This window comes from Festucalex cinctus, chromosome 17 (genome assembly GCF_051991245.1).
Source record: "Festucalex cinctus isolate MCC-2025b chromosome 17, RoL_Fcin_1.0, whole genome shotgun sequence".
Classification (NCBI taxonomy): domain Eukaryota; kingdom Metazoa; phylum Chordata; class Actinopteri; order Syngnathiformes; family Syngnathidae; genus Festucalex; species Festucalex cinctus.
Window position 1 is genome coordinate 14,030,102 of NC_135427.1, and position 15,955 is coordinate 14,046,056.

The 15,955-nt window shown below is 38.4% G+C and overlaps 2 protein-coding genes across 2 annotated transcripts; one reads left to right on the forward strand and one right to left on the reverse strand.

Annotated features, from left to right (window-relative positions):
- Window positions 1–1,089: 1,089 nt before the first annotated feature.
- Window positions 1,090–9,748, reverse strand: ppp1cab (protein phosphatase 1, catalytic subunit, alpha isozyme b). Its single transcript, XM_077502747.1, has 7 exons — window positions 9,275–9,748; window positions 8,256–8,387; window positions 7,896–8,126; window positions 5,958–6,062; window positions 3,899–4,122; window positions 2,641–2,775; window positions 1,090–1,885 (listed from the first exon to the last, which is right to left on the reverse strand). Exons 1-7 carry the CDS (start codon window positions 9,327–9,329, stop codon window positions 1,790–1,792), a joined length of 978 nt encoding a protein of 325 aa, XP_077358873.1. The 5' UTR covers window positions 9,330–9,748; the 3' UTR covers window positions 1,090–1,789.
- A 1,729-nt stretch (window positions 9,749–11,477) lies between these two features.
- On the forward strand, window positions 11,478–15,828 carry pelo (pelota mRNA surveillance and ribosome rescue factor). The gene is made up of 13 exons (XM_077503382.1): window positions 11,478–11,719; window positions 12,005–12,097; window positions 12,554–12,704; window positions 13,704–13,794; window positions 13,860–14,023; window positions 14,090–14,150; window positions 14,220–14,381; window positions 14,589–14,635; window positions 14,728–14,801; window positions 14,866–14,937; window positions 15,241–15,315; window positions 15,391–15,422; window positions 15,638–15,828. Exons 1-13 carry the CDS (start codon window positions 11,679–11,681, stop codon window positions 15,730–15,732), a joined length of 1,158 nt encoding a protein of 385 aa, XP_077359508.1. The 5' UTR covers window positions 11,478–11,678; the 3' UTR covers window positions 15,733–15,828.
- Window positions 15,829–15,955: the final 127 nt, after the last annotated feature.

The following is a 15,955-nucleotide window of genomic DNA, read 5'->3' on the forward strand; positions in this document are numbered from 1 at the left end:
TTTCATGGAAGAATGTAATATTGATGGAACATTAAGCCTTAATATTTTATTTCAATGCTGTTCTAACATGAAAAAAGGTTACAACCTGTTTGTTAAGTAGAGTGGCTCACAGTTATAACATTGAAGTTTGAGATCAATAATTAATAATTTTTCATACAAATCTTACAGTGTACATGTACAAGTTTACTGAATGGTATTTTCTAAATTGAGAAAAAAATCGTAACAATCGACTTGTAAATTCATATCGGGATTAATCGGTATCAAATCGAATCGTGACCTATGAATCGTGATACGGATCGAATCGTCAGGTACGAGGCAATTCACACCCCTAATATCAACATTGTTTTCTCCTTTGATTACCTGTTACTTTAATGGTTAATTAGACTTTTTAGAATTTGATATTCATTGTATTTAAATAACATTTTTGCACAATGCAAGTTGTTTCCAAAACAATTTGCATTGCAAAGCTAATTTGGTCATCCCCCTTAGCCTTCATTGGCCGCTGTCACCTTGCACCTCATTGGTCCATTTTGAAGGCCAAGTGATGGACGCAGGAAATGGGTGCCGATGACATCAAGTTGAATGAATGCAGAGACGAACAAATGCGCAAGAAGGAAACAGGAGTTTTTTATTTATTTTTTTTAAAGATAAATATAGTCTGCATGATGCTCAATAGACATAATGCAATTTATTCCCAGCAGTCAATTCTATATATTTCATAGCGCTTCGAATGTAATATGCGGCTGTTACGTATTATTATTTTTTTTCATCCAATCAGATTTCAGCATCCATGTGTTGCCAATGTGAATCTAATTTTCCCAAGACCATCAGTATGGAGGGCTGACGTGTTATCTAAACTACATCAACAGTAGTCTTTAACCAATCAGGTTTCAAATTCATCATCACAGGCGGGAGCGCTGGCCTTTGATGACATCATTTTTCCATCCTGTAATTGGTTGGCCTGAATAAATGAAGTTCACTCGCAAAACATCTGCATCCATTAATATATTTAAATAATCTGGTGAGTTTTTTTTTCCCGGATGTTTTTTCAACTAGTTTTGAAGAAGAAGAAAAAAACATGCTCAAAGATGTAGTTCAGATTCTCGCTTTATTGGTCAACTTGATGAAAGACTACAAAACGAATTCACAAAAAATCTCTTTCAAGTAATCAAATCTGTACAAACCTAAACTGTATGTTTGTTTGTGTTGTTTTTTTTTTTTTTTACAGCTCTGGCTCATATGAATCTGAAGAGTTGTGCATGTGTGCGCGTGTGGACGACGTGCGCGCTCACACGCGCACACATGCGGAGATTTTACAGTACGGCGGGGTCAGGGAAAAACAAAAATACTCCCCCCTCCCTCCACGAGGACACACACGCCACCTGTTGGCAGGGGGTGACACCGGCCACTTTTTCAGTCAAATCGCTGTACGTGCGCGCTTGCGGTATTTTCAACTGTTCCACAGGAAGAGTGCCAGGAGAGAGAGAGGGCAAAAAGTAGAAATCTAGAATACTCTCACACCATAACTCGCCCGCCATTTTAATGCTCGCTGGCACATGGGGATGGGGGGGTACATTCACTCGTTTGCGCACTCACTCGAACAATTTTGTAACATTAAATGTTTTAAGAAGTACAGATAAAAAAAGGGGGTGGGGGGAGGGGGGTTGGGGGGAGAGAAAAAAGCCCTGGGTAAAGGTTTGATTTCTGGCTGTTTGGTGAAAGAAAGGAGAAGAGAGGTAGAAAGGGCAAGGAAGGATGGGGATGAAGGTCGAGGGCCCCCCTACTGCTGTCATTTCTTAGCTTTCCTCGGGGGGGTGACGGGGCGTCCGGAGCCCATGCCGCCGCCCCCGCCGTAATACAGCTTCTTGTCTGCAGGTTTGAGAATCTGGGAAAAAAATAAAATAAAAAATATTGCCCTTATCGTTACATACCTAAATTTTAGCTGCAGAAATATTGACGTTGAAGCAACATTGACTGTTCAAGGTACAGCAACAGAAAGGACTCATGAAAATAAAGTTTTGATGTATTATTATTAATTAGCACAACATGGAAATCGCATATAGAATATGTCAAATCTAAGGTATCACAAACTAGCAGTTGTACACGAGGCTAAAGAATTATTGAACACGAATGCTTTGTTATTGTTATATAATTCATTGATTGTTCCATACCTGACCTACTGCATTGAAGTGCAGGGGTGCACCTGCAAAACCTACACCGATTCCATCTTTCTTTTACAGAAACGTGCAATTCGTGTCATTTGCGGCTGCGGATACAGAGACCACACTAATCTATTATTTATACAACTAAAAACTTTACAATTTAATGAATTGATGTTTAAAGGCCATCATGACATTTTACCAGTTAATATACAAAAAAAAAAAAAAAGGGGAAAGAGTACAAAATAAGAGGAACAGATATTTCCTCCAAAACAAAATATAGAACAAAACAAAAGGAACGATGTATTTCAACTCACGGTGTCAGCTTATGGAACAATTTGGATTGTCGAACAAAATCATCTCAGTCTATCTGTATTTTTCCTTCCGAGCAACTTAACTCATCCAACATCAACCGAGGTAATACTTCTTTGTCTATCATCTATGTCTAATATCAACTCTGGGGAATCTTCTGCCTGCTTACCTGGAACGAGCACATGAGGGTCTCGTCGACGCTCATCATGGCGCCGGCGTTGTCGAACTCCCCGCAGTAGTTGGGGGCGGAGAACAGCGTGACCAGCTGCCTCTTGGCAAAGAACTCGTAGCCGTCCTCCACCACCTGAAACAAAGATGGCGGGTTAAGTGCTGAGAAACATTTTTATAGTCACTAGAAGGAAACCAGTGTGACACAGAGCAATAAAGGCAGTCTGCTGCCACCTGCTGGCAGAAAGGCATACTGAAAGCTGCCCTCATTTGACATTTTGATCTGGGATGTGCTGCAGTCAGTCTAAAACGAAGGGTGTGCAAACTTTTGTGCTCATTTTGAAACTGATAGTCATTTATGAGGAAAAAAAAAATCAAAAAAAAAATCAATGTAAACATAAAAAAAATATCTAACGTACTAAAACTAACTTATATTTACAATATTTTATAATCAGCCGATTAATAATCAAAACAAAGGTAAATGTAAATTTGTTATATTTTTGTAGACCGCAAATAAATCAATACATTTCATAAAATGTCAAGTGTACTGTTATTGTATATGTAAAATTATTTCAATATACACATTAACAATTATTAAATATTTTATAATCTCAATTGTCTAATAAAATTAAAAATGTATATATTAAAAAAATGTAAAGGATATATATTTTATACGAAGTAAATAAATGAATACATTAAATAAAATGTTAAGTGTACTGTTATATGTAAAATTATTATTTTTTAATTCACATGGACAATTAGACATTTAACAAATTGTGTAATAAAATAAAAAATATCTAAAATAAAAAAAAATGTAAATTTGTTATACATTATTTTTATACAATGTTCTGCATATGCAAATTTGTTTATTTTACGCCTATATTTATAATAACTACACAATTACCGTAATTAATGAAATGAAGAAAACATTAGGAAACAAAAATATGTGACTACCTAACGGCACCCTAAAAAGGTTTATATGTACTCTAATTTCTTAGGGATGCCGCAAAATAGCAGCAAATATCTAAGTTTGTCTAAATGAAACTCCTCAACTCACTCCAGGAGTTCCTTGGCAACATGATGCCACCAGATGGCGCCAAAATGCTGTTTTTGATTTGACCTGTGGTTTTTTTGGGGGGGGCAAGTAAGCATAATTTAAAATAAATCAATGAAGCAATTATCCATGAGATCATTTTAGCTTTTAAAAGTTGTTATGCTAATGCAAGAAATATGACAAGATCCCCTGGAGCAAATCCGACCTGATGGGCCCGGCAGATGAGGTCCATGTCGTGCTTGTGGAGGAACTTTGTGACCACGTCGGCGCCGAACGTGAAGGAGACGCCGCGGTCGTTCTCGCCCCAGCCCAGCACGTCCTTGTCGGGGTCGGCCCACAGCAGGTCGCACAGGAGGCCCTGGTCGGGCACGTCGGTGGGACGCATGACCCTCCGCACCTGCTCCATGGACTGCAGATCTGGAGACAGGCCTGAGGGAAAAAGGTGAAGTCTGTAAGTTTTGTTTGCCGTCCAACGGGACAGCACATGATCAGATGGGGAGACGTGTTTACCCTCGCCATTATCACCGCTGTCTGTTTGCATATTCAGCAACGTGCGTGTTGATGGTTGAGACACGATAGAGCTTCTCAGTATTATTTTATGTTTTAGGAACTCTTAAAATAGTGACCCGGTTGGAACACAAACTGAAATATTTTTGCTGCATTCATTCAGTTTCAAGTCTGGACCTTCAAGTTTCTAGCAAGTCTTGTGTTATTGCAGATTTAAAAAAAAAAAAAAAAAAAGAAATTAAAGAAAAAAAAAAAAAAAAAAAGCCGAGTCCCTACCAATCTTCCCCCCAAACTAGTTAAAATGAGACTTTTCTCCCTTCTTTAAACTCCTTTTTTTTTTTCTTCTGGGAAAAATTAGATTTGTCAAAACTGCAATTTTTTTTATTTAAAAAAAAAAAAAAAAAAAAAAAAAAAAAAAAAAGAAGCCCTACACATTTGTTGTCATGACAATGTTTTTGTAGGGATGTTATTACACTTTACTATCACAAAATCAGCAAAATCGTTAAAAATAATAATAATAATAATAATTTTGAATTGTGTAAATTTATACATTTGCACTTTTTTAAATTTTAAAATAGTTTCATCCAAAACGAACTTGCATAATTATAGTGTTATATTAATATATATTACATATAATATATAATATATATTGCATATTATAGTTTGTCTTATTATTTTTATTTTCTTGTTTTGCACCAAACAAATATATAAATAAAATAAAATAAAATTAAAAAAAAATCGTCCTACTACATAGTGCACACTCCAACTTTAAGTTGTTGCCAACATAAATAAATGTATTAATATAAATACATATAATTATTATAAATTCAGTTTAATCCAAAAGGAATTTACATAATTATAGTGTTTCTATTTGTTTAATTGTTCTTAATATTTTTAAATGTTTAAACATTTTCTTGTTTTGTACCAAAAAATAATTGTACGAATAATCGTGATTTCAATTACTGCCAAAATAATTGTGATTATTTTTTTACATAATCGAGCAGTCCTAATTGATAGCACTTTTGTCAGACCTATACCAGTACTTGTACTCAGCACTTGAGTAGTCACTCATATCAAGTACTGATACCAACAGTAATTTTGATAGAGATCATTTTAAATAAAATCTACATATCCAAATTCCACATTTTTCCTATAAAAAAAATCATTAAATTAATAGCAATTTTCTATTCATCTAATTCCTAGATACTGATTGTAAAACAGCCACAAGAAACACGTGATGACGCGAGTACCAAAAGCTTGAAATAACGCCTAGCATCGGTACTTGCCCATCCTTATTGGAACTTTTTCACAGACAAAAATATAAACTTTTTATCCTATCATGACTTGTCATTTTTTTTTTTTTTTTTTTTTTTTTTTTAGAGAGAGAAAAGGGATATTTTTCAGCATAAAAGTGAATAACATATTTTTGAATTCAAATGACATGTCCATTGGGAAACTTTGACGTTATAATTTTTTCTTGAAAAGAATACAACTTTCTAGGAAAATTACAACTTTTTTTCCTTTAAAAACAACAAACAAACAAAAACTATACGTTGTCCCTGAACCCAAAGAATTTGAAAAGCCATCTCAAACCGCCACCTTTCCAAATTCATAACCGCGTCTACTGGCCGTCATTAAGTTTGCGCGCCAAAAACGACGATGTCACCGAGCCTTCAAGGTCGGGAGACGGCGACGGTGTTGACAGTAAACACGCGGCAGCGACTAGCGAGCGTGTTTGTTTGTTCTTGCGCCGCTACCTCCATGGCAACAGAAGATCTTCTCGTCAACAATGGCGGCGACGGGCAAACAGTTGAAACAGTCGGTGAAGGTCTTCCACAACTTTATGTTGTACCGCCTCTTACCTGTGGGGACAAAAAATAAATAATCAACACTCTTATCTGGACACCAATAAATTCTTCTCAAGGCTCAGCCTGTTGCATCACATTATTAATGAAGCTTTTTACGTAATGTGGGCCGTAAACATCAGACGCGCTCACATTGCTCGATCACGCCGTGTAGCCTGCGAGCACAAGTTGCGTCACGTTGGCAGTCAACCAACACGGATGAGCACAAACTAACAATTGAGAACAAACTTCAAGGCTTGGAAAAGGGAAAATTGATTCTTTGTGCATGTGCGACAAAGTCAAACTTATTTTGGAACATTCATTCTAAATGAAAGGGATACTTCACTTATTTAGCCCATTATAGGGATAAAAAGTTAATATTTTGTCTAGAATTAATTTGATACTTTCATTATTTTTCACATACAAATAGAACACATTTTGCAACTTGCCGTCGACTAAAAATGACATCACAAGGGCTCAGGTAACCAATTCACAGCCGAGCTGTGATTGGTTACCTGAGCCCTTGTGATGTCATTTTCAGTCGACAGCAAGTTGCAAAATGTGTTTTTAAAGGTACTAATTGTACATGAAAAATAATGAAAATATTAAATTTATTATAGGCAAAATATTCATGTTTGACTGCCAAAAATGGCCCTTTAAGAACAGTGGAAGCCCCAAGGCCGAATGCAACATAGGCTAAGTGATATACATATTTTGGGGAATGAAAATGTCTCGTTTATTGTAGTTGTATCTTGTATAGGGATGTTCAATACCACTTTTTTTCCAGACTGATATCAGTACGAGTATTCACCGATACCACTATCACTTTTGAAAAATAATAAAATTTCAGTTACCACAATGACAGGTAATTGTGAGGAAAAAAAACAAAACAGTTGTTCTGACACACTTGATGAATGAATGAATTATAGGGATGATCGATACCACTTTTTTTCCCCAGACTGATACTAGTACGAGCACTTGACACTTGACACCCCCCCCAACCATTGCTGAAAACGGCTCAATGAGTCAAGTATCCCTTTAAAATAAAGGCTGATATTGGCACTGATACCATTCAAATAAAAATAAAAAAAATAGGATGATTGAGACAGTTTGGACGTGGTCTTGTTTTTTTCCTCATTAAATTTTATTGCACAGGTATTGGATTTGGACTTACTCTAGGCAGATAAGCAAAATCGAGTCACTTGAACTTGGGTGCAAAAAAAAAAAAATGTGACAGACATTCTTAGTACTTTTGATACATAAAAAAAATAATAAAAAAAGAAGAATTTTCAAGCAATACCTACATACCCTAAGGTAGCATTATCCTTAAAACTGTATTCTATTTTTTTTTTCATAACCCCTGATAATAAAGTGGCCACAAGAGGAGGACCGATACCTAGTACTAGTACTCGCCCATCCCTAATCATTTACTTTGAACGTGTGTGAAAATGAGAAATGAACAATAAACAGAAAAACAAAACAGTACAAACAGTTCTTTCTTCGGTTCTTCCAATGGAATAGGACAGGGCGTGCTCATTATAATTGAGTATCAACTGCGCATACAAATTAATGTGATCAAACAGGCGCTTACGGAAATACTACGTCGCTGCAAGCTGACTTGCTTGCCAACAATTGTTTCCTTTCAACGTAACTCCATGACGAGTCCGTTAGGCGTGTTTTAATGGCGAGTTTGACCTTAATTTACGCAAACGTGCCGTCACACTTGGATGACAGTTCAATTGAAACGTTACAGGCTGCTTTACTGTTACTCTGCCGACAATTCTTTGAACCACCAAGACCAGAATAAAATAAATAAGGAAATAGATAAGTAAATAATAAAGGGGTACTCACACTCATCATAGAAGCCATATATCCTGTTAATGGAGGCACACTCGTGGTTTCCCCTCAGCAGAAAGAAGTTTTCTGGGTATTTGATCTTGTACGCCAGCAAAAGGCAGATGGTCTCCAGTGACTGCTTGCCTCGGTCCACGTAGTCTCCCAGGAACAGGTAGTTGCTCTCCGGTGGGAAGCCGCCATACTCGAAGAGCCTCATCAGATCGTAGTACTGCCCGTGAACGTCCCCTGTTCATGCATAACGTGATTCAATGTCAATTTGCTTTTTTTGTTTTTTGTTTTTTTATGTTGTTGTTTAAGAGGGTCAGTTCGACAGTGAACCGGGAGGGACAAAAAGCCCCGCAGACAAAGTCTCACCGCAAATCTTGAGTGGCGCCTCGAGTTCGAGCAGGATTGGCTGGCTGAGGAAGATCTCCCTGGATTTGAGGCAAAGACCCCGGATTTCATTCTCTGTCAGCTGGACATTTTTGCCAGGTCTGGCCCCTTTTACTGCAAATGAACAAGAAACCGCAAACTAAACACACTGACAGATTGTAAAAAGTATAACGTTTAAAACTATTCACCTTTTTTTTTTTTAAGCTAAAGTACACGACCTATTCTACTGCCTATATTATTCCCACGAAAAATGTTCCAGTTACATTTAACTACATTTTTCTAGAACCTATCAAACTAAGGATTTTGACATACTGTCATTGCTACTCTTACATTTCTATTATTATGTTTACTAATTAACAACACATTTTTTTGGTCTGGAACACATTAGTAGCAAATCAATACATTTCTACGGTGGGGGTGGGGGTCCATTTTAAAGTAATAAATTGTGTTACAATCAAGTCGGTTTTGTAAATGCAACTATCCTTTCATCTCAGATTTCTTAACAAGATGATTTGTGCAAGCATGCGATTCAAAACAGGACGTTTTCAAATGTTACTTTTTTTTTTTAACAATACATTTGGTGAATTGTTAAGTTCTGCAAAAGTGGGTCACGACCACTCCTGTCTGTACATTGTTCACTCGACGCAAAAAAAACAAAACAAAAAAAAAAAACGCGCATGCGGAGAACTTTTAATTTGATTATTATTTTTTTATTTTTTTTATTTGTATGCATTTAAAGGTCACGTTAATGATGGGGAAATAACCCCGCGTGAACGTCGTTTTTTGTTGTCAAGCCACCTCGGTGGGGGGAAAAATGTTAAGGTTTATGGGAAACGGGAGGGACGAAATGGAAGCAAACTTTAATTCATCAATGAATGCGTAGTAATATGTAAAACATGGAAAATAGTAAGATCTTAAATATAGAGCATCATTTGGTTAGTAAACTTGTCTAAAATGGCTCCCTAGGTAGAAGAGCTACCGAGCGAAATGATCGAACTTACCTTCCAGCAGACGCTGAATGATGGAATCGATGTTCAGTTTGTCGGCCTCCGCCATGATATCCTTCTACACCAATTTTATTATTTTTACCCCTTTTCCACAAATATCTACAAGCCAAGGACGTAGTGGTAAGAGTCAAGTGATAGCGGGCTCCTGAGTGGGTGTTTTTTTTCTCTCAGCTCAACTACTTTAGCGATAGCGCTTAATCGGCTATCGTTAGCCAGCGAGCTAGCTAACCTTGGGGAAGAATGGGCCAGCCCAACGACCGTCGGCGTCGCTCAATGCGGAATAGCTGACATTCACTTCGAAAACTCAACCGAGTCAACGCCGTCCCGTGAGATATCCGAATTCAACCGGGATTGTCGATGAATTTCGTTGTCCCTGCTGTGGCTGCTTAGCACCATGCCATCTACGAAAAAAATAAAAGAAGACTGAATGAGCGATAGCGTGAAAGGTTGGGGCGGAAGTGGTGGTGCAAGATGCCGAACTCTTATTGGCCCGTTCGGCGAGGAGGCGGGGTTAGCAGGATTCAATATTCTTATGCATCGGTGCTTAGCAGTGTCTGTCAGCATTTACTCACACGAAACAAATCAATAATTTTAATGGCAGCCATTCGTCGAAGTAACACAATATTGTCGTACGCGGACGCTGTGGTATTTAAACCACTCATGCACGTCCTATTTATGTCAACTTAGCCATATTTTAAGCACTTTTTTGTTTGTTACTCTGTATGAAGCGGCACCCACGGGAGCGGCAAAAGGGAGAGTGACTATTTACAACCGTACATTGCAATAGCAATGACGCAACTCAGCCTTTCGCATTTTGTGTGTATGTGTGCGTGTACTCTACAAGTCCATACTTGTGGACGCGCGTGACGTCAGCCAGCCGTCACCGAGAGCAAAGGCCGAATAAAATATGTACGTGTCAATAAAGTTTCGTGAAAAAGAAAGGGGGGCCGGGGGGTTACCTCCTAGCCTAAATACCCGGATGTCTTCACGGCTGTGGCTCGCTTTTAAGCAGTGAATCCTACGTCGACGTCAACGCCATATTGGATGTGGAAACTCTTTCCATAAACAAAAGTATTGAGATAACACGTTTAAATCACTTTTCACAGGAAGGAGCCACAAAGTGCTTTGCAAAATTAAAATACAGTCATATTAAATGATTCTAGATCCCTTTCCTTCATTGGAGTTTTACTTCATAGTTTGAAGTTTAACATCTAAAATATTTAATAAAAATATATATCAATACATTTAAAACTGTATTTAAAATGTAATAAATAATGAAATAAATTAAAATAGAAATGATTAATTTATTAGTATTTTTTTAATTTATCATTTAAATGTAATTGTTACTGTCAAGCTTTTGATTGAAAAGACACAATCAAAACATTTGACAATTACGACAAAGAACAAACAAATTTGGAAGTCTCTCAGTCCATCCATCCATCCATCCATTTTCTTAACCGCTTATTACTTACAAGGGTCGCAGGGGGTGCTGGCGCCTATCTCAGCTGGCTTTGGGCAGTAGGCGGGGAACACCCTGGACTGGTTGCCAGCCAATCGCAGGGCACACAGAGACGAACAACCATCCACACGCACAAGCACACGTAGGGACAATTCGGAGCACCCAATCAACCTGCCATGCATGTCTTTGGAATGTGGGAAGAGACCGGAATACCCGGAGAAGACCCACGCGGGCACGGGGAGAACATGCAAACTCCACCCAGGAAAGCCGGAGCCTGGACTCGAACCGGAGTCCTCAGAACTGGGAGGCGGATGTGCTAACCACTCGATCACGTGCCGCCCTAGTCTCTCAGTCATCCATTAGTAAATTATTTATATAGATCAGGGCTCACCAACATGGTGCCCATATGAGTAGCCCCTGGGCCTTTTCTAAAAAGAGTTCACCAGTGGTGGGACATTGTACTTTATCATGTACGTTGTAGAAGTGAAAATTAGAAAATGTAAACATTTGCAGATATTGTTTTTTTTTTTTTTTTTAATGCGTTGCATAGTTATGTTTATCTTTTTCCTGCCTTGTTAAATTGGTCATTATTGTGTGTTCACATTACTGTATGTAAAGGTGATTTAAGCACATTTGTCACTAATATGGCGGCAAAGTTGACGTACGACTCGGAAGCGATCAAGATGGGGCATGTCTGACGTCTATGGCTCAAATTCCCGGATGTCACCGCCCATTCATTTGAGTTTTTTCATTGACTGCGAGATTATGACGTCACTTACGGACGCGACCACTTTTCATTTTGTGTTTTTCTTCCTGTCCGAACTTTATTCATTTTCAAACTGACAGCTAGTATTAAGGTGATCATGAGGCCGGACGCTGCCAAACCATCGTGAATCTTCTTGATTTCCTTTTGAAAAGGCGTATAACACAACAGCGACCATGAAGCTGCTTCATCGGGACATTGAAAAAGATAATGCCGGGTGAGTGAGCTGCCTGGCAAGCTAACGTGGCTAGCTGCCGTAGCATGCTCGCCTCTTTTTTTTTTTTTTTACAGTTGTTGCCCACGTGCAGCGTACCAGCACGTTTGTTGACATCTGGTGACGAAAATAAGACAAGAGGGAAGCTTTTAGTCACATGCATAAAATCAGGCTGATAGAGGCCGCGCCAGCTAGCATATCAACGGAACTGTAAACAAACCAAATAATACTTGAAGTAATACGATATTGACATTTTAAGTGACGTCATCCTGTCATGCACGTTTGCAGGCAGGTGACTCTGGTGCCAGAGGAAGCGGAGGACATGTGGCACACCTACAACCTGCTGCAACAGGGGGATAGTTTAAGAGCGTCCACGATCAGGTACCCCTACAACCATTTCTTATACATTGTGTCCAATTTTTGTTGCTTTAAAAATTGTAATTAAATAACTCCACAAACGTCAAACAGTTATATTGCATTTACTTGGTAGAGAATGTAAATAAACTCACTTTATGAAGTGCAATCACAGAAGGTACTGTAGTATTTGTGTCTTTAAGGGGTGTGGCCTAGTGAGTAGGGCTTCAACTATCAAATATTTTGAGAATCGAGTATTCTACCAATTATTCGATTAGGCTGTAAATTATTATTATTATATGCATGTGAGGCCCTGGATTCTTTTTTTGCTCACGTTTTCCTATTGTATATAGCTTTGTTTGTGTATTAGCTTTAAAGGACGGGGCCTTACCCGGTGAGTGACATGGTTGTCAGTAAGTAAGTACTGGAGTTATTTGATTAATTGTTACCACCCAGACTGAATTTTCTTTCTTACCCCGGCAGAAAAGTCCAGACAGAATCCACTACGGGCAGCGTGGGCAGCTCCAGAGTCCGGACGACTTTGACGTTATGCGTGGAGACCATCGACTTTGACACGCAGGCCTGCCAGCTGAGAGTCAAGGGCACCAACATCGAGGAGAACCAGTATGTCAAGGTCGGCCCCCGTCTACGCTCGTTACTCGAAGACTCCTGTTACGTTGGTTGGTTTCTCAGGAACAGCAATAGTCTTTCCCGGTCGATTTGAACCGGGCTATATTTGATGATTTAAAACGCATCCCAATAAACATTATTAGAAGCTTTCATTGCAAATATTTCAAATGAAATACTTTTAACAAGCTTCATTATAAAATACTACTTAAATACTATTTATATTTAAATTATACTACGGGTCAATTTGACCCAGAATGTTTAACATAGTAAAACCAACACAACAAACATTGGTATTGCTTATTTGTAACCATTTTCATTGCATATATGTCAAAATGAACCATTTCTTGGGTCAATTTTGACCCAAAACATAACAGGAGGGTTAAGATCTATTATTTCATTTGACTCACAAATTATTGCAATTGCGATTTAATTTGTGATTATTTTTTTTAAAGGTTGTCCTCCTGCTTAATTTTTTTTAACGTACACAAGTAGGGCTGTGCAATTAATCAAAATTTTATTAGAATTTCAATTACTACACTCCAAAATTACAAAATCAGTATAATTGTAAAAAAAAAAAAAAGATTAATTTTTTAGTTGTTTAAATTTATACATTTATTTTTCTTAATATTTTTTATTTGTTTTTTACGTTTAAACATTTTTTGTTTTGTACTAAAAAAAAAATTAATAATAATCCTACTGCACAGTACACAAGCTGCACTCCAACTCCAAGTTTTTGCAAACTTAAATATTATAAATTATGTTTGGTCCAAAATAAACACATAATTATGGTGTTTCTGTTTTTCAAATTAGTCTTAATATTTTTACATTTTCTTGTTTTGTACCAAAAAAAAAAAAAATCCAGTAATCATTTGAATAATTATTGCCAAAATAATCGTGATAATTATTTTTTCCATAATTGCGCAGCCCTATACACAAGCAATAAATTTAGATTTATTATACAGAAATGTTTTGGTATAATGACGCTGTGTTCTTCACTCACCAGATGGGGGCGTACCACACGATTGAGCTGGAGCTCAACCGGAAGTTCACGCTTGCGAAAAAGAGTTGGGACAGCGTCGTGTTGGCCCGAATCGGTAAGCGGCGAAACCATGTGCCGATTCCAAACGTCGAAAAATGGTGACAATACACTGCGTCGTAGACGAGGCGTGCGACGCCGCGCAGAAGGCGGACGTGGCGGCGGTGGTGATGCAGGAGGGTCTGGCCAACCTGGTGCTGGTGACGTCCGCCATGACGCTCCTGCGGGCCAAAGTGGAGCTCACCATTCCTCGCAAGCGGAGGGGAAGCTGCACCCAGCACGAAAAGGTACGGTCCGCCGCTCTGGTTGTTTCGGGCATCACGTTTGTGACATCACTCGGCGTCTCCTCGCAGGCTCTGGAAAGGTTCTACGAAGCCGTCATGCAGGCCATACTTCGCCACGTTAATTTTGATGGTAAGACTAGTTTATGTTCGTGTTAAATTCAAAATTTTTGTGATCTTAACTTGTTTTCTGACTCCACAGTGGTGAAATGCATACTGGTGGCCAGTCCGGGTTTCGTGAAGGACCAGTTCATGACGTATCTCTTTAAAGAGGCCGTACGACAGGACAACAAGTTGCTGCTGGAGAACCGACCAAAGTTCATGATGGTCCACTCGTCATCTGGTCACAAGTACTCACTCAAAGGTAAGACGGGGAAGTCTTGTACGAGTTTTATCATCTGTAGTAATCGAAAAGAAATGATATAGTAAAACTGACAGGCATATATTCTTTATCCTCTGCAAAGAACATTGTATTGTGATGTTTGGATATCGTTACATCCCTATATTACGTTGCCCCCTTGTGGCCAAAACATTAAAGATTGAAAGAGACCGTTTCTATTTATTTTTGCAGAAATCCTCTCAGACCCTACGGTGACAAACAGGCTGTCAGATACCAAGGTGACAATCCTCGGTTTCCATAACGTGGACTTTATAAAGCATACAGAGCAAAGATTTTATTTACATAAAAAAAATGTGACTTGTAATTGTAGGCTGCGGGAGAGGTGAAAGCCCTGGAGGACTTCTACAAGATGCTCCAACATGAGCCTGACAGAGCTTTTTACGGGTCAGTTGATTGTGTTTGCTTATTTAAGCAATTTTTTAACTCTTGTGATAAACTTTGCTCACAGCCTCGCTCATGTGGAACGGGCCGCAGACGCCCTCGCCGTCGACACTTTACTGGTCAGCGATAAGCTCTTCAGGTAAGTGCTTCAAACTAAGATGTGCATTATAAAACGAAACTTTCTGTAGGCGTAAAAAGCAGGATTGAAGAGAATTTGACATTCAATAGTCTGAGCGGGAAATACTTCCTATTTTCATTGTTCTTCTGTAAATTTTAGTGTCAAACAGCAGTTTGACGCCATCTAGTGGCCGACATGCAAAATAAACTGTCAGCAGAACAAAACAGCAGAGTAACTGTACAAAACCCCTTGAAAATCACGTCTCAATTTACTCACAAACGTACTTCCTCTGTGTAAATTCTGCTTGTTCTCCTGTCCGCGCAGGCACCAGGACGTGCCCACCAGGGCGCGCTACGTTCGCCTGGTGGACAAAGTGAAAGACAGCGGCGGCAATGTCAGGTATGCTTGTAAAAATGTAAGTACAACTTTTGAGATTTGTTGATGCAATTTTTTTTTCTTTTCTTTTTCACACAGAATATTCTCAAGCCTTCACGTCTCCGGTGAACGTAAGTTTGAGCACTTGTGAACCATATTATGTTTAAAAAAACAAAACTATGTTTATTTGCCACAAAATTAGGTACACGCACATATTTCGAATAACACGCATACTACTAACTAAAAAAAAATTATAAAAAAAAATCAGTTATGCTAATTAGAGTTGTTTGAATTAATATTTTTCAGCATGTCACATTCTAAGTCATTTTCTCCCCCGTTTCTTTAGAACTGACCCAACTGAGCGGAGTGGCGGCCATTTTGCGGTTTCCCATTGCCGACGTCTCGGAGGGCGAAGATAACAGCAGCTCAGAAGAAGACTGAGTGTAAAATTATGGCTGATTAAAAACAAAAAACAAAAAAAAGACCAATTCAAGTGTGTCATGAATATGTGTATTAATAGCTCGCCTCCCCAAAATAAACAGACACAGGAAAAGATGCAAAAATATATACTTTATTTTGCCTATTTTAAAAATATTTTTTACCACTGCATTTCAACAAGCTACTGTACAAATCAAGTAAGCAGGATTTTTTTTTTTTTTCCCCA